The 18,751-nt window shown below is 41.9% G+C and overlaps 1 protein-coding gene across 4 annotated transcripts in view; it reads left to right on the top strand.

Annotated features, from left to right (window-relative positions):
* The first annotated feature begins 1,029 nt into the window (after positions 1 to 1,029).
* The window catches only part of LOC143276679 (cytoplasmic dynein 1 intermediate chain 2-like), a 45,060-nt gene continuing 27,338 nt past the window's right edge, over positions 1,030 to 18,751 (top strand). Inside the window, exons 1-6 of one of the 4 annotated variants that reach the window (XM_076581311.1) lie at positions 1,030 to 1,235; positions 3,757 to 3,856; positions 4,286 to 4,373; positions 6,942 to 7,060; positions 10,559 to 10,585; positions 18,036 to 18,071. In XM_076581311.1, coding sequence (XP_076437426.1) covers positions 1,137 to 1,235; positions 3,757 to 3,856; positions 4,286 to 4,373; positions 6,942 to 7,060; positions 10,559 to 10,585; positions 18,036 to 18,071 — 469 coding nt within the window. In that variant the 5' untranslated portion in view covers positions 1,030 to 1,136. Of the gene's footprint in view, positions 1,236 to 3,756; positions 3,857 to 4,285; positions 4,374 to 6,941; positions 7,061 to 10,555; positions 10,586 to 18,035; positions 18,072 to 18,751 lie in introns of all 4 variants that reach the window. The other 3 variants (XM_076581313.1, XM_076581312.1, XM_076581314.1) reach the window with 3 other exon arrangements.

The raw sequence follows: 18,751 nt of genomic DNA, 5'->3' as shown, positions 1-18,751 counted from the left end.
ATGGGTGAGTTAACAGGTGTGAGTGTTTATCACACAATGGGTGAGTTAACAGGTGTGAGTGTTTATCACACTATGGGTGAGTTAACAGGTGTGGGTGTTTATCACACTATGGGTGAGTTAACAGGTGTGGGTGTTTATCACACTATAGATGGGTTAACAGGTGTGAGTGTTTATCACACTATGGGTGGGTTAACAGGTGTGAGTGTTTGTCACACAATGGGTGAGTTAACAGGTGTGAGTGTTTATCACACTATGGGTGGGTTAACAGGTGTGAGTGTTTGTCACACAATGGGTGAGTTAACAGGTGTGAGTGTTTGTCACACTATGGGTGGGTTAACAGGTGTGGGTGTTTATCACACTGTGGGTGGGTTAACAGGTGTGATTATTTACATCACTTTATGGGTTGATAGACATGCATGGTGCTTCATGAGTAGGTTAACAGGTAGGCTGGGTCTTGAAAGTCTTGATGTGTGTATGTATACTTACTTTCTGACGTGCATACCTTTTGTGTGGGTATTGCACATAAAAGCACAACGGATAAGTGAATGCAGAACGTGTTTATTCATTTGTCTATTTATTCATTTATTTATCTATTTATTCATTTATCTATCGATGTTTATTGTTCAGGTTCAAGAATGATCAAGTTGGACAAAGCTGCACAGAGCTTGTGGGTGTTCTTGGGGATGGGAGAAAGGACACTCATTAAAAAAAAAAAAACCAACAACAAAAAAACACACACACACAAAAAAACGAGTGGGCATTGGACTGATGGGAAAGCGGACCGAGGGTGCGGATGAGGGTGTGTGTGTGTGTGGGGGGGGGGGGGTCAAGGGCGGAATGTGAGGGTGAGTGAGAAGGTGGGAGGGAACTTCGTCAGTATTTTATAACGTGTTTCGTAAAGCTCTATGAAAAGCCTGTTTTAAACAGGGCAGTCTCAAAAACAGCATTTCACTTTGAAACAATCATATCGCATGATAATACAATACAGCAGTGAATAAAATATAGATCATTTGCCATGTATTCACTGCAGAGCTGTAATTGCCAAATGGAGGCTAGCCGACTCGGATAGCAGACAGTCACAATAATATCGAGCAGAATATTGTGATCCTGAAGTTTGCATTTCAGTTACTGCAACCATGGCGGATAGAAAAGCCGAGCTCGAGCGTAAGAAAGCGAAGCTCGAGGAGATGAGGAAATTAAGAAAAGAAAAGGAACTATCCAAGAAAGGAAAGGAGGTAAACTTGTTGAACACTGGAAATGAGTGTCTGCTCCAACCGGTACAGGAAATCAGTCTGATTCTTCTGGTTGCACGAGTCATTATGTCAGACCGAAGTAAACAGATGGACTAGTGTCAATATGATTGAATGATTGATTTAAGCAGTATATGATTCTCTTGTTAAGACGTGCTCTCAAATACTGGTGATTTGAAGATGTTTGGTTTAAATGTATCAGTTGCTGTCATGTATACTATTGCTGTCATGTTTTATTTTTCTTTTTTTTCTTTTTTTTATCTCTCTCTCCACCTGTGTGTGTGTGTGTGTGTGTGTGTGTGTGTGTGTGTGTCCCTCAGCTTCTCTCTATCTCTGGCTCTCTCTCTCTCTCACGCCCCCCCATTCCCCCCACCCCCACACACTACCACAAGCACTCAGACACTGCAACTGCAAGTATACTTTGTGTGTTAAATGTGTGTGTGTGGGTGTGTGCATATGTGGGTGTGTCTGTGTTTATATATTAATGTTTTGTTTTTGTTGTCCCACACACATTAATTACTGGGTGAAAAAGAAGAAGAAAAACCATCCAAAACCATAACAAACCCCCCAAAAAACACAAAACAAAATGGAATGTGCCATAGCAACTGGACCATTGAAACTGTTAAGAAGCCCATGAATGTCATAACCATCAGACTGAAAGTCAAATGCTTTGATGTCTCTCTCATGGGCAGACATTTTGATTTTAATAAATGAAGATAGACCTTTTTCTCCCACATTCCTAAGCAGAAAGGGAATAGTGTGCTGAAGTGTGTTTAACCACTATCTTCTGTCAAACTGTATCACATATAGTCATTTGGACTTTGCAGCATGTACTTGTCACACTAAAAAGACACCTTATGGCAACATAAGTGTTGTTCTCTGGCAAAATTCTGTAGAAGAAATCTATTGTGGTAGGTATACACACACACACACACACACACACAGGCGATACATGTACTGTGTAGGTATGTATGTATTGTACATATGTATAACATGTGTATACATGTATATAAGAATACACGTATGTATGTATGTATGTATGTATTCAAGCACTCAAGGCCTTACAAGCGAGTTGGGTCATGCTGCTGGTCTGGCATTTGTCTAGCAGATGTGATGTAGCATATATATATATATATATATGTGTGTGTGTATGTATATGCATATATATATATATATATATATATATATATATGTGTGTGTGTGTATATGTATGTGTGTGTGTGTGTATATATGTATATTTTTATGGACAATCCATGTAATGATCTATCTGTCTATATATATATATACCTATATCTATATATATATCTATATATCTATATATATATATATATATGGATTTGTCCAAAAGCAGTAATGTGGCCTTGAGAAACTATAACTTACCACCATCTTCAAACTGTATGAAAAGTTCTGTGCTCACCGCTGATTCAAGTGTGTCACTCTGTGTGTGTGACTGTTCAGGGCGATGAACCGTGTCAGGTGTGTCAGTGTGTGTCGCTGTTCAGGGTGATGAACCGTGTCAGGTGTCTGTGCGGCTGTTCAGGGCGATGAACCATGTCATGTGTCACTGTGTGTGTGACTGTTCAGGGTGATTAACTGTGTCCGGTGTGTCATTATGTGTGTTACTGTTCAGGGTGATTAACTGTGTCAGGTGTGTCAGTGTGTGTGTGAGACTGTTCATGTCGAAGAACGGTGTCAGGTGTGTCAGTGTGTGTGTGACTGTTCAGGGCAATGAATTGTGTTGTGTGTCTCAGTGTGTGAGTGTGTGTGTGTGACTGTTCAGGGCAGTGAATTGTGTTGTGTGTCTCAGTGTGTGTGTGTGAGTGTGTGTGTGACTGTTCAGGGCAATCAATTGTGTTGTGTGTCTCAGTGTGTGTGTGTGTGTGACTGTTCAGGGCAATGAACCATGTCAGGTGTGTCAGTGTGTGTGTGACTGTTCAGGGCAGTGAACCATGTCAGTGTGTGTGTGACTGTTCAGGGCGATGAACCATGTGAGGTGTGTCAGTGTGTGTGTGACTGTTCAGGGCAATGAACCATGTCAGGTGTGTCAGTGTGTGTGTGACTGTTCAGGGCAGTGAACCATGTCAGTGTGTGTGTGACTGTTCAGGGCGATGAACCATGTGAGGTGTGTCAGTGTGTGTGTGACTGTTCAGGGCGATGTACCGTCTGAGGTGTGTCAGTGTGTGTGTGACTGTTCAGGGCGATGAACCATGTGAAGTGTGTCCATGTGTGTATGTGACTTCAGGTCAATGAACCATGTCAGGTGTGTCAGTGTGTGTGTGTGTGTGTGTGTGTGTGTGTGACTGTTCAGGTCAATGAACCATGTCAGGTGTGTCAGTGTGTGTGTGTGTGTGTGTGTATGACTGTTCAGGGCGATGAACCATGTGAGGTGTGTTAGTGTGTGTGTGACTGTTCAGGGCGATGAACCATGTGAGGTGTGTTAGTGTGTGTGTGACTGTTCAGGGTGATGAACCATGTGAGGTGTGTCAGTGTGTGTGTGACTGTTCAGGGCGATGAACCGAAGGGCAGTGCGCGACCAGGTGGTGGGGAGCTGTCCAGCACACAGCCAGACGACATTCTGCGTGAATTTGGCATCGCCCCATCGCCAGGTCAGTGTTCGGGCAGTGTGGGAGTTTAGCGTAGTTTACTCAACTCAGTCTCTTCTTCATCTGTGGGCTGCAACTCCACGTTTACTTGTATGTTTACAAGTGGGATTTTACGTGTATGACTGTTGACCAAGATGAATGTAGCGATGTTGCACAGGAGAGTACCTTACTACGATGAATTTTGCTATGTTGCAGAAGGGAGTACCTTACTGTGATGAAATTTGTGATGTTTCAGAAGGGAGTACCTTACTGTGATGAATGTTGCAGACCTACAGTGATGAATGTTGCAATATCGCAGACATACAGTGATGAATGTTGCGATGTTGCAGAAGGGAATACCATACTATGATGAATGTTGAGATATTGCAGAAGGGAGTACCATACTATGATGAATGTTGCAGACGTACTTTGATAAATGTTGTGATGTTGCAGAAAGCAGTACTAGCTCCCTGACCAAGTCAGCACCACAAGGAGCAGTCATTCCAGATTCTGCGTCATCTGCTAGTGTCAGCTCCACAACGTGAGTGTGTGTGTGTGTGTGTGTGTGTGGTGTGTGTGTGAGTGTGTGTGTGTACATGAGTATGTGTGTGGTGTTAATGTTGAGGGTAGGGGAGGTGTGTGTATGTGTGTTTGATGTGTGTGAAGTGTGCATGGGGTAAGGCCTGTGAGGAGGGGAATGTGTGTGTTTAATGTGTGTATGTGGTGAGGGGAAGAAAGAGTGGCTGTGCATTGTGTGTATTTGTGTATCTGCGTGTGTGTGTGTGCAAATGTGGTGTTTCTTTGTCAGAGTGTGTTTAGTAGGGCTAGGCAGAGTAAATTTAGAGCTGAGCAGATTGTGTTGAGTTGAGTAAATCTGTTATTATGAATTTGGTGAACTTATTGTAATACAATCGATGACTGCTTGATATGAATTTCAGTGAAACCAGAATGTAACTGATGATCCAGTTGAAATGATAATCAGTTAAAATGTTGGTGACAGTGCAATGCAGTACTGTACAGTACACCTTGATGATATTTTTTCTACAACACAACACGCCACACCACACAGAACCACAACACACAACGCAACACAACGCAGCACAACACAGCACAGCACAACACAATACAACACACTACAACACATCACAGCATACCACACAGAGCCACAAGGCAGTGCAACGCAACACACAGAGCCACAATGCAACGCAACACACAGAGCCACAAGGCAACGCAACACACAGAGCCACAATGCAACGCAACACACAGAGCCACAAGGCAACGCAACACACAGAGCCACAAGGCAACGCAACACACAGAGCCACAAGGCAACGCAACACACACAGCCACAAGGCAACGCAACACAACACACAGAGCCACAAGGCAACGCAACACAACACACACAGCCACAAGGCAACGCAACACACACAGCCACAAGGCAACGCAACACACACAGCCACAATGCAACGCAACACACAGAGCCACAAGGCAACGCAACACACACAGCCACAAGGCAACGCAACACAACACACAGAGCCACAAGGCAACACAACACAACACACACAGCCACAATGCAACGCAACACACAGAGCCACAAGGCAACGCAACACACAGAGCCACAAGGCAACGCAACACAACACACACAGCCACAAGGCAACGCAACACAACACACACAGCCACAAGGCAACGCAACACAACACACACAGCCACAATGCAACGCAACACAACACACACAGCCACAATGCAACGCAACACACAGAGCCACAAGGCAACACAACACACACAGCCACAAGGCAACGCAACACAACACACAGAGCCACAAGGCAACGCAACACACACAGCCACAAGGCAACGCAACACAACACACACAGCCACAATGCAACGCAACACACAGAGCCACAAGGCAACGCAACACACACAGCCACAAGGCAACACAACACAACACACAGAGCCACAAGGCAACGCAACACACAGAGCCACAATGCAACACACAGAGCCACAAGGCAACGCAACACACAGAGCCACAATGCAACACAACACACACAGCCACAAGGCAACACAACACACAGAGCCACAATGCAACGCAACACAACACACAGAGCCACAAGGCAACACAACACACACAGCCACAATGCAACGCAACACAACACACAGAGCCACAAGGCAACGCAACACACAGAGCCACAATGCAACACAACACACACAGCCACAAGGCAACGCAACACAACACACAGAGCCATGCAACACACAGAGCCACAATGCAACACAACACACAGAGCCACAATGCAACACAATACACAGAGCCACAATGCAACACAACACACAGAGCCACAATGCAACACACAGAGCCACAATGCAACACAACACACAGAGCCACAATGCAACACAATACACAGAGCCACAATGCAACACAACACACACAGCCACAAGGCAACGCAACACAACACACAGAGCCATGCAACACACAGAGCCACAATGCAACACAATGCAACACAACGAGCCACAAGGCAACACAACACACAGAGCCACAATGCAACACAACACACAGAGCCATAATGCAAGGCAACGCAACACACAGAGCCACAATGCAAGGCAACACACACAGCCACAATGCAAGGCAACACAACACACAGAGCCACAAGGCAACACAACACACAGAGCCACAAGGCAACACAACACACAGAGCCACAATGCAAGGCAACACAACACACAGAGCCACAAGGCAACGCAACACACAGAGCCACAATGCAAGGCAACGCAACACACAGAGCCACAATGCAAGGCAACGCAACAGCGCAGCGCAGCACAACACAATGCAAGGCAACGCAGCACATCGCAGCACACCACACAGAGCCACAATGCAACGCAACACACAGAGCCACAAGGCAACACAACACAACACACACAGCCACAACACAATGCAAGGCAACACAGCACATCGCAGCACACCACACAGAGCCACAATGCAACGCAACACAACACAATGCAGCACAATGCAACAAAACACAGCACAGCAGCACAGCACAGCACAGCTCAGCACAACACAACACAACACAACACAACACAGCACAACACAACACAACAAATCTTAATGATAATATTGTTTGTTCAGTCCAAGGAAGATCCATCTGAGCGTTGCCAAGGTTAACGAGACCAATATCGCTCCACGAGAAAATGTCACCTACGCCAAAGAGACGCAGACCACTGTGTTGGAGCCCGTTGAAAAGGATGGTGAGTCAGAGTGTGTGTGTGTGTGTGTGTGCGTGTGTGTGTGTGCGTGTGTGTGTGTCATCTTGTTGTGTTTCGTTTTGTGTTGTGTTGTGCAACAAGCATTTTGTCAGGGTGGGGTTTGTGTTTGACGTCTTGCTTCGTGGAACAGCTGTGCTGTTCACTGGGTGATGATTTGGCTTGATGTATTTGGATTTTAAGAAATGAAAAAGAACAACCCAGAAACAAAGAAGAAAGAAAACTTTTTTGATTTCTGAATTCAGAGTTTTTAAGATAATAAAACATCAGTTTGTTTATGATTAACCATGTTTTCGTTTTTGAGTTTGTAAGATAACAAAGCATCCAATTTATTTATTCATTATTAATGATATTTTAATAGTTTTCATTGAATATCCGTGAAAAAAAAGAAGAAAGAAAAAAACTTGCTTCCAATTGGATTGATGCATGTAGAAACAAAAGCCCCTTTTATTGTGGTTTTTTGCTGTGATGATAAACAGCCTTGAGTGAATAACTGCATGCTTTGTTATTACCTGAAGATGGCAGAAGTTAATCATCCCGCTTTTGTGGTGGTGGTCTAAGTATCACCAGACATGACAAAACGACCGGAACAAATTGTAACAATATGGTGGATAGACTTCCAAAGGTGACATTTAAAGTAACTAGCTAAAGGATTTTTCTTCTTTTTTTTTTAAGGGTTCCACACATAATTGTACTTTGAGAGGGAAAAGTTGATGACTGGCTGAGCCTTTTAGGTATGTGGTTGTCTAAATACTGCAAAACTGGGCTGACTGGAGCAAACAGTATGGCCATTTTAACAGAGCAGGCTTACCCAGCCATGGAGTAGATGGAGCAGCTCCTCTTGTTTAGAAAATTTGATGCTGCAGTGCACAATTCTCAGTCAATAGGAATTCCTTTTTTCTTTTAGTGTCGACATTTTCCTGAACGGCAGTAAACCAAGGACTGTAGTCAGGGAGAAAGTGACGGGGAGAGCGGTCAGAAAGGGTTCTTGTCAGGTGGTTTGGAATGATGGTCACAGTGTGCGATAGGAACCCATTCTGCTGGTTTCGTTTTCTTTTTTTTTTCTTTTTTTTTTTTGCACCATGTTTTCATGTGCCTGTGGCCTCTTTTTCTTCCGTTTTTTTTTGTGTGTGTGTGTTCTCAGTCAGTCTGGGACACAGGACTCAGTGATACACAAATATTCACACATTTTGTCTTTCTCACTGTGTCTGTATCTCTTTCTGTGAAAAAAAAAAGCTTGTTCTTATGTTGTTCTCTCTCTTGTAGTATATATTTATTAGATGTGGAACTGTGGTGATGTATGTAGATATATATATATATATTTTTTTTTTCCATTGACATATTTAGCAGGAAATGAATTGATTTGATAAGATAATGTTGATGTTGTTACATGTACACATCACCTCAGTATATATGGATGTGACAGTACAAGTCTGTGACAATGCATTGCAATACTCTGATTTGTTTCTGTGTCGTTTATGTTTGTGTAGTCTGTGACAATGCAGTGCAATACTCTGATTTGTTTCTGTGTCGTTTATGTTTGTGTAGTCTGTGACAATGCAGTGCAATACTCTGATTTGTTTCTGTGTCGTTTATGTTTGTGTAGTCTGTGACAATGCAGTGCAATACTCTGATTTGTTTCTGTGTCGTTTATGTTTGTGTAGTCTGTGACAATGCAGTGCAATACTCTGATTTGTTTCTGTGTCGTTTATGTTTGTGTAGTCTGTGACAATGCAGTGCAATACTCTGATTTGTTTCTGTGTCGTTTATGTTTGTGCATGGAGCGAGGTCAGACCACAGTTTGTAGTCTTCATAGGTGGCATGATCAGTCCTGTCTTATTCTTGCCGTAAACAGAATTCATTTATTAGAATACATTTGTGACTATGGAAACAGTGTAAAGACAGGTCCATGCGAATGTCTTTGATTAAGTGGACAGACTGATTGATTAACGAACAGTTCAGTGTGTAGTCTGTCAAGGAGACATTGGTTGTTAGGCTTGTTAATTTGGAAACAGCGGAGGCAATGTATAATTTTTTTTGTGTTGATGTCTGAGGTTTGATGTTCTAATGTACATGTATAAAATGTTGTGTGCCTGTGTAAATGTTCCACATAATACAAACTGATGTGAATTAGTGTTAACCGTTATGCACTTCTGTGACACAGTGGTTGATATTAACGTATTAACTAAATGAATTATGACCTTAGTGACCATAACATGACAACAGAATGACCAGTACACTTTATTTTTCTCTTAGCCTTCGAAACACTGAAATGCAGTAGATAGTTTAGACGAACCCTGTCTCATTCATGCAACATATGTATGTGTAAGAAAAATGGAACTGAAAATGTTACAAAAGAAAAAGAGAGAAAAAAGAATGAGCAATACACTGACGGGTCTGGCAACTGGATGAGTGAAACACCACATTTCCTGTGGCTCTGGGATAGTATGATGGGTGCAACAGCCGAGTGGCTAAAGGAGTGGACTTTCAGTCTAAGGGTCTCGGGTTCGAATCCCAGTCTTGGCGCTTGGTAGGTAAAGGGTGAAGATTTTTCTGATCTTCCAGGTCAACAGTTGTACAGACCTCCTAGTGCCTGAACCCCCTTCTTGTGTGTATATGCACGCAGAAGATCAGTTGTGTGTGTTCAAGATCTGGTAATCCATGTCAATATTTCGTGGGTTTGGAAACGAGGTCATACCCAGCATGCATCCCCTCCTGAAATCGGTATTACTGCCTACATGGCGGGAGTAAAAATGGTCATACACGTAAAAGCCTACTGGTGTAAACAAGTGAACGTAGGAGTTGCAGCCCACGAACGAAGAGGAAGAAGGAGGAACACTGTGAGGTTCATGGTTTAAATCCTGGCAGTGTCCAGTGGCTACACATGTCCAGTCTAACAAGTCAGCATGGAAGTGTTGAACTGCCAATGACTGTACACTGTTCATTAATGTTTTGTGAGCAGACGGTCTGATGAGAAAAACCCCAGTAAAAACCCACCCGAAATCCAGGGCAGTGTTAATGAAAAACAGATAAGCCATCATGCATCGACAGGTGAAAACACACTGTAGCTGCCTTCAGGGTGAGGAAAGGTGTCCAAACCGAGTGTCTAGTCATTTGGATGAGACGACAAACCGAGGTCCCATGTGCGTCAAGCACTTGGCGCACTGATAAAGGACCCATGGCAACAAAAGTGCTGTCCTCGGGCAAAATTCTGTCAAAGAAATCCACTCTGATAGGTACACAAATACTCATGCATGCACTCAAGGCCTGACTTAGTGTGTTGGGTTATGCTGCTGTCAGGCATCTGCCCAGCAGGTGTGGTGTAGCGTATATGGATATTATCTGAAGGCAATGATGCCTCCTTGTGAAACTGAAACTGAAACCCAACAGATGACTTAATGCCTAACATGTGTGGCTGGCACAGTGAATGTGTGGAATGTGATTGACGCATTATGTATGTGCTGCCCTGTCGGTTGCCAGTAGGTGGGAGAGGGGGACGAAGCCGCAGCAGTAAGTAACGGCAACACTATCTGCACCCCTTCTTTCACACATTGTACAAAAAAAAAAAGGAGAAAAACCACGTATCCAGCTGCGTTGTATCAGCAGCACAGCAGCTTCCAAAAGTCAGGGTCAGGGTCGAGTTGATTGTGTTTTTTCTGTAACATTTTGTATTTAGATATTTGTTTCAAATTTCACCCCCCATTCACCCAGTTTCCCCCAACTCATCATTCATCCTCCTCTCCCTCTTCGAAACCCTCAAACAAAATGTCTTCAATCACCAATTTGTGTGAAGGGACATTAAGCAAAATTTCTCCTCCTCCTTTGATTTCCACATCTTGGGTGGAGTGAATGTGTTTGAAGAAAAAAGAAAAAGAGATAGAATAGCCAAAAAAACCCACCCCAAAAACAAAACAAAACACACTAACACAAAATTGCTGTAGTGTAAAAAGCAGTGTGTTTGGGCCATGTTCCAACATTTCCATGAAAGAACGTGGTGTCGCGTTTTTGCTCTGTTGTCGCAACAAAGCCGGATACGTGGTTTGCCAGCTTTAGTCTCCGCTCGTCTCAGTGTGTGTGTGTGTCAGTTAGGCCGTCAGTGAGAGTTGGTGTGTCTAGGTCTTTTTTTGTGTGTGCGTTTTATATCATTACTGTTTGTGTCATTGCTGTTGCCACAGTTATTGTAGCCGTGGTTATTATTTGCATCTCTGAGTAACAACATCATAAGAAAAATAGGAATATATATTTTTTCTGTGGGGGGTAGGTGGGGCGGGGGTTGTCTTGAAAAAGATAATTATTACAAGGAAGGGTGGGAGAGGGGAGTGCGGTATGACCAGGGGTACATTTTTGTAAAGGGTGCTTTCATTTGAAATTTCAGAATTAATGATTATTTCAGGAACTTGAGTTCGTAGAAATAATGATGACCAAAAAAAAAAAAAAAAAGTGAACGCAAAGACCAAATGATATTGTTGGAAAAATTGACTCTGAAAGCTTCAGAAATTGAGACAGGTGATGGAATCTTCCAGGAGTGATGGATGATGCACACTCACAGAGACCACACTGTCGTGTATTGATGCTTAGAATTGATAGTCTTCTGTCGGAAAGAAAGGGTGGTAGTGTGGGCATACGTCTTCAGATGACGGGTGCAATAGCCGAGTTGTTAAAGCGTTGGACTGTCAGTCTGAGGGTCCCGGGTTCGAATCACGGTGACGGCGCCTGGTGGATAAAGGGTGGAGATTTTTACGATCTCCCAGGTCAACATATGTGCAGACCTGCTAGTGCCTGAACCCCCTTCGTGTGTATATGCAAGCAGAAGATCAAATACGCACGTTAAAGATCCTGTAATCCATGTCAGCGTTCGGTGGGTTATGGAAACAAGAACATACCCAGCATGCACACCCCCGAAAACAGAGTATGGCTGCCTTCATGGCGGGGTAAAAACGGTCATACACGTAAAAGCCCACTCATGTGCATACGAGTGAACGCAGAAGAAGAAGAAGAAGAAGTCTTCAGATTATCGCAACACATATGCGACATTCCTGTCTCAGAGTAGTGGCTGTCAGAAGATTGATGTGTTTTAAGTTTCTTTGGTTTATCAGTACACCTGCACTGGACAGCCTGTGTTCAGTCTTCATGGGTGCATCCGCACTCATGTTTGATCATGGGGGTGATTTGACTGAAGCTAAGCGACTGCAACGTAGATGTAGTGGTGAATTTAGCAACCTGTGTGCAGTCTGCGCTTGAGGTCAAGTAGTTCAAGGCTGTGGTCGCCCACCATGAAGGGGGGTGTGGTCCAGACTTTGGTCCTGGGCAGCATAGACCGTACTTTATTATATTGATATGCAAGTTAAATGTTGAGAGAGATTGACACAGTGAGAAAGATTTTCCCACTTGACAGCTGAAGAAACATTCCTAAAAGTCTGTGGCCATTTTTGGTTTTCATGTCCGATGAGGTTTTCAGCAAAATAGGTTTGTAGCATTGTGGGTGGGTATTAGGAGTAGGCTTTGTACATACATAGATACATATATATATATATATATATATATATATATGTATATATATATATTTATTTATTTATTTATTTATATTTCTTCAGTCAGAGAACAGGGGAAATAACCATCTCTGAAGAGGAGGATAAGAAACATTTTGGGTATCCAGACTAAAGTATTGAAAAAAACCTAACCCAAAAAGCTTTGTTCTAGGTGTTTTTTGTTTGTTTTTTTCCAGAAAGCGTTTGTCATTCTCCCTTTTTGTGACTCTTTTTGAAAATTGTCTTTTGTGTAAGAACCTTTGTTTTTCTTCCCCTCCCCTCCCTCCACAAAGTTTCTGTTACTGTGGGATAATCCCTTGGGTGGAATGTGCCCTTAAGTGTGGATCTTTTTTCTCTCCCTGTTATGTTGCCTTTGAAGTTATTTCAGTTGTGTGTGTATATATATAAATATATGTATATATGTATATATACATATATTTTTTTTTAAATAATTTGTTTTTCATTCATTTTGGATGAATTCTATTTCTGATGTGTTGTTTGTGTGAAGTACAGCTCTCTTGAGTCCTGTTTGCATCTGTTGTTCTGTTCACAGAAGGAGAAAAAAAGGGAAAAATAATCAACATTATATTGTTTTTCCTTGGCTCTAATCACAGATTGACATTTAAAAAAAAGTGTTAATCGCTTAATCAGACATTTTTAATCTCACATTTGATTCATCATATACCTCTTCTTTTTGTATATTCATTTATTTGTTGTAATCACCATAATCAGTGTATTGCTACTGCTGCTAATTTTCTCTTTTCTTACCGGACAAATAAATTTGATGAAAGGGGGAGATGAATTATTATTAACAAGAAATGATACTCATTGTGCTGTAGTGTCTGCACAAGCCTTTGACATCAGTCTGTTGATGTTTATGATGTCTTTATTGGATGATGAGCCATGGCTATCATTGACCGTGTGCCATGTATAGTACAGTGTATTCTGGTAACCCGTAACTTGTGTTCATACAAGATAGGTATCTTTTCGTAATGCAGACCTGCTGTCTCTCTCTCTTTGTCTGAGAGTGTCAGTCTCTGAAGTGGATTAACAGACAGCTTGTGACCCTCATCCACCCTCCCAAACACCCACACCCACTCAGACACAGACCCTCCCCCCCACCCCCCACCCCCACGCACACACACACACACATCAAAATAAAAAAGAAAGGAAGATAATTTACAAAGCAACAACTACCACTACAAATTAATGGGAGGCAAGTGAGTTGCATTGTGACAAAATGTAAACCATGACAGGAAGCACAAGTGTAGCTCCTTAGTAGTTCCGCTAAGCACCTTTCTGCATTTTACATCACCATTCTTCAGTTTTGGGTTATGTTTTTAGGGTTTCATGTTTGGTGGGTATCCTACGGGTCTTTTGAAAGAAAAAGTGTCCCTGTCATTGTGCAGTCTTTCTGTCACTCTATCCACCAGCCAGTGCTGCCTTACAGAGTTTATGTGAAACAAACCAACAAGCTTGTGGGTATTCAGAACAATGTTCACAAAATCTTATAGCTACCTGGTAATGAGAGATGAGAAAAAGTAGTGCAGTGATGATGGTAAGGAATGAACTCTTAGGAAAAAAGGCAGCTGATATGTTTAGCTTTCAGAAGCTTGGAAATGTTACATAGCTAGTGCTGTTGCTTGGCAGTACATGCATGGTGCGTAGATTGTTAGTTTGTCATTGCTGTTGGCATACAGGTGAATTTTAGGACATTGATTAGGGGCTGTTCAGTATTGCTTTGTGAGTGTTTGAATGTGTGCTGCCAGAATTAGCAGTCTGGTGGAGTTAAAAAAACAAACAGTCCTAACGACAGTTGCTTAGTAACCTTCTGAGTCTGTTTTTGGTTCCATTATGTTTCATTCCATTGTTGTTTTTTTGTTGTTTTTTTTCTCTCTCTTTTTTTTTTTTGACTTGTTCTTTTGATGTTGAACAGATTTGGATGTGAATGGATGCATTGGACTTTGATGTCCCAGTTTTTTTAGCATGTTCATCATTGTGTTGTGAACAGTCACCTTCTCTCAGTTCATTTTGGATTTGGGGTTTTGTGTGAAATGTCTCTCTCTACTTTTGTTCTTCCCACTCATCATACCTGATCTTTTTGGAGTGAATCATCTTCTTACTTTACAGAACATGGTAAAACGCATGCACGCGTACACTCCCCCCACAACACTGTTTCACACCATTTTTAAGTTGATCAAAATCTGAGCTAACCTGAATATCTGAGGAGCAGTCTAAATGTCCCGACAAAACAATTCAAAACTGTTTTATTGAACAGTCGAAATCTTAGTCATGAAATGGGATATTCCAAACAGTTGTTGTAAAGCAAATGTTTTGTTCCTACAAAAATTGTTCTCAGGTAAATTAAGCATATTTTTTTTTTGCATGTTAGGTTTTGTATGTACATACACACACTCACTCACACACACACACACACACACACACACACACACACACACACATTCACACACACAAGTACGTGCATGCATAAATTAATGTAAATTAATAATAAATTAATAAATTAAGGTAGTGATTGACTTTTGATTTTGAATTGTAAAAACAGTCAGACATAGATTGGTGTGTTTTTTGCATTTGTATATTTGTGTGTGTGTACGTGTACATTTGTGTGTGTGTGCGTGTGTGTGCGCGTGTGTGAGTGTGCGTGTGTGTGTGCGTGTGCTGTTACATGGTGTGTGTATGTCACTGTTTGTGTATAATGCTTGCATATGCATATACTGAATGTGTGTGGTATATATGTGTGACTATTTGTGTGTACACAGTGTATGTAAATGAACAGCTGTGTGTAAAGCCCCCCTCTGTCTGTCTGTGCTGACAAAGCGAGAGGCTGGTGGGACTGCTATGGTAAGTCAGGCTCCGGAACATTCCAGAACTCTGTCATTGTGTGTCACTGTGGTGTGCAAATCACATCGTCAGAACAAACAAGGCATGTAGATGACATGGTCATTTGCCCAACAAATGAATCCCCCCACTGGTGTTATGAGAGCTGTGAGTTTAGAGAATGATGTCTGGAAATGTTATGAAACAGGATATAGAGTGTGTGTGTGTGTGTGTGTGTGTGTGTGTGTGTGTGATTGGTGAAAACAAGATGGAATTAGGTACATATAATTTTATGTACACATACCCTCTCTCTCTCGCTCGCTCTCTCTCGCAGTCACACACACACACACACACACACACACACACACACACACATTCTCTCTCTCCCTTTCTTTGTCACTCACTTATTGCTCTGAAGTCTGATTGGAGACAGATTTTTAGAATAGTTTCATCTTTTTTTCTTTTTTTTTTAAATGTGTGTGTGTGTGTGTGTGTGTGTGAGCGCGCGCGCATACATGCATGTGTACTGTAGAAGGGAAACAAGACTTCAGACTGAAAGAGAAAAGCCCACTCTTGCCCTTGGACATGCATAAAACACAGACATACATATATATGCAGGAATTTGGCTGAACTTAAAGATACTTCCTCCGCTGAGGTTAAAAGTGCACAAGAATAGATGCAATTTTCCCTTATCTTGATTTTGAATAGATATGTTTTTCTTTGCTTGTATAGTTTCTTTACTTTTCTTTTGTTTTGTCATTGTTTTCTTTCTTTTTTTCTGATTTTACTCCATTTATGAAAGTTCTGTGATCTCAAAGTAAAAAAAAAAATGGAAAAACTAAGTTATGTATACCATTTTTGTTGTTGTAAAATGGAGTATATATCAGATGCCACCACTGGCTTTTAGAGGCGTTTGATTGGCTAAGAGTGGACCGGGCAAGATGGGTCGTCTTTTCACTGTTAGCTGTGTGAAATTTGGCCAAGCAAAGCAAACTGATAGGCCTAGTTTGCATCAGTTTGACATGATAAGTATATGTATCACCAAACATGGAGTATAATACAAACTCCTCCTATATATCAGATGCCAGCACTGGCAGACACAGACAACGGACTTTGCAGCTCCGGCCAACAAGAGGAGAATGAAGTGGAAAGAAGGAGAAACATCATTTTTGAGAATTATTTTTTTCCCTGTCACATAATAAAACCAAACAGTTCCAGAGTGGGAATTCCTGACCCAAATATAGAACAGTTCTTGGGGGACGAAGCCTTGATGTCACTTTATCAGCAGCATGTTGGCCGAGAAGACGTAATACTGACCAGACCAAGTTTTGACAAACAAACAGGAAAAAAAAAAAGTTTCCACTACCTTCCACATTAATATCAATGTTGTGTGTACCTGTGTTGTGATGTATGATCAGTGTTGTGTTGTGGCTGTATAAGATATATGTCTGTCATTCTTGGCCTGAGTGTTGGTGGTGTTGTTTCAATTGAACCAGCATTGGATGATCATTTTAGACGTGAGGTGAATTTTAAAAAATTGTTCATTAGTTTTTTTTAATGGAATTATACATTGATGTTTTAGTTTGTTGCGGTGTACAGACACATGTTGAGTGTAACCACCTGTTTTCTGAGTTGGTGAAGAGAGTGGACGTTACTTATTCAGTGGATAGTTACCGTGTGTGAAATAGTTGCTGGTATAACACATTAGCTGGTTGTGGCTATGATAAGTCCGTTAGTCACTGTGTTTGTTTTTTTTTTTCTTTTGTTAATTCTTTATGTCTTTGACTGTGGGCTGGGTTGTATGAGTGATCTTAGCAGTGTGAATGTTTAGCAGCAAGAAGAGAATTTTGTTAGTTCCAGTTCCAGTTTCTCAAGGAGGTTTTCACTGCATTCAGACAAATCCATGTCTGCTACACCAAATCTGTTTGGCACATGACTGACGGCAGCATAACCCAATGCGCTAATCAGGCTTTGAGTGCATGCATATATATTTGTGTACCTATCAGAGTTGATTGATTTTTTAGAATTTTGCCAAAAGACAACACTTTTGTTGCCATGGGTTCTTTTTCAGTGCGCAAAGTGGATGCTGCATACAGGTGCTCAGTTAATCATCTCACCCGAATGGCTAGATGTCAAGCTGATTTTCCAGTCAAACTTGGGAGATAGGGTGAGAGCGGAATTCGAACCCAGACCCTCACAGACACTGTATTGGCAGATAAGCATCTTGACCATTCTGCCACCTGCCTCCCGTGCTTAGTCAGTGGAATTAGTGTCTGCTTAGATTGCTCAAGGACCCCAGCTTTGAACTCAAGAATCAGTGTCTTTTTTGTAAGGAGAGTTCAGGAAAACGAAAGGTATCCCCAACTCTGCTGACCAAGACAAGAAAGGGGTGGGGGCAGAGGGATTTCTATCAGGTCATGAAAGCAGTGTGACCGTCAATTGACAGTGAGTGAAGCATTTGTAGCTCCTGGTACGAGGGGGTTAAAATGGATTGAACGTCAGGTTTTTTTTCTAACATCTCTGAAGTGATGTGTGAGAAAGTCTGTTGATTAATGAGCGTCATGGCTGGTGTGTGTGTCCTCTTCGTTCTGTAGCTCGTTCCATTTCGGAATCCAGCAGCTCCTTTGTGGGTATGTGCAGTTCTAATTACCTCCCTTGAATGGCGCTTTGATTCGTTGGCATTCTTGGTGCGACATTTTAGTTTCAGTGTCTGAAAGAGTTTGTTTGGTTTTTTTTCCACCTCCCCGTTTAGTTAATGTTATTGTTGCCACGGACGTTGTTTTTTTTCTCTGTCTGTTCCTCTGAGTTAAAGCTGACACATTCAGTGCCATATTGTTTTCAGTTGTCATTTCTTTTCTTTTCTTTTTCTTTTTTTTTTTTTTTTTTTAGTAATGTCATTTCTTTTTTCTTTTCTTTTTTTTAAGTATTATTTTATTATTTAAATTTGTGTGGTTTTCTATCAAACTAGACTAGGTTGGTTTGTGGTATTTTTTGGACTGCCTTCTGTTCTGCTTTGGTACTGGAAGATACCCATGGTCTCCTTTTTGTTCACATTTGCACTGTTTGCACTTGATGATTATCTGTGTGGGTGAAGGCTTTGCAGTGGCAGGCATGTATGGACACATGAAGACTTACACCTGTACACACACATATACACAGCCACAGACAGACACACACACACAGACAGACATGTGCACACATACATGTGCACACACACACACACACACACACACACACACACACACACACACATTTGTTTGCTCATTCGCTCACACTCATACACCCACACTCACACTCTTACACACTTACA

Source organism: Babylonia areolata, chromosome 32 (genome assembly GCF_041734735.1).
Source record: "Babylonia areolata isolate BAREFJ2019XMU chromosome 32, ASM4173473v1, whole genome shotgun sequence".
In the NCBI taxonomy this organism is placed as follows: Eukaryota; Metazoa; Mollusca; class Gastropoda; order Neogastropoda; family Buccinidae; genus Babylonia; species Babylonia areolata.
This window is presented reverse-complemented; position numbering and strand designations above follow the sequence as displayed.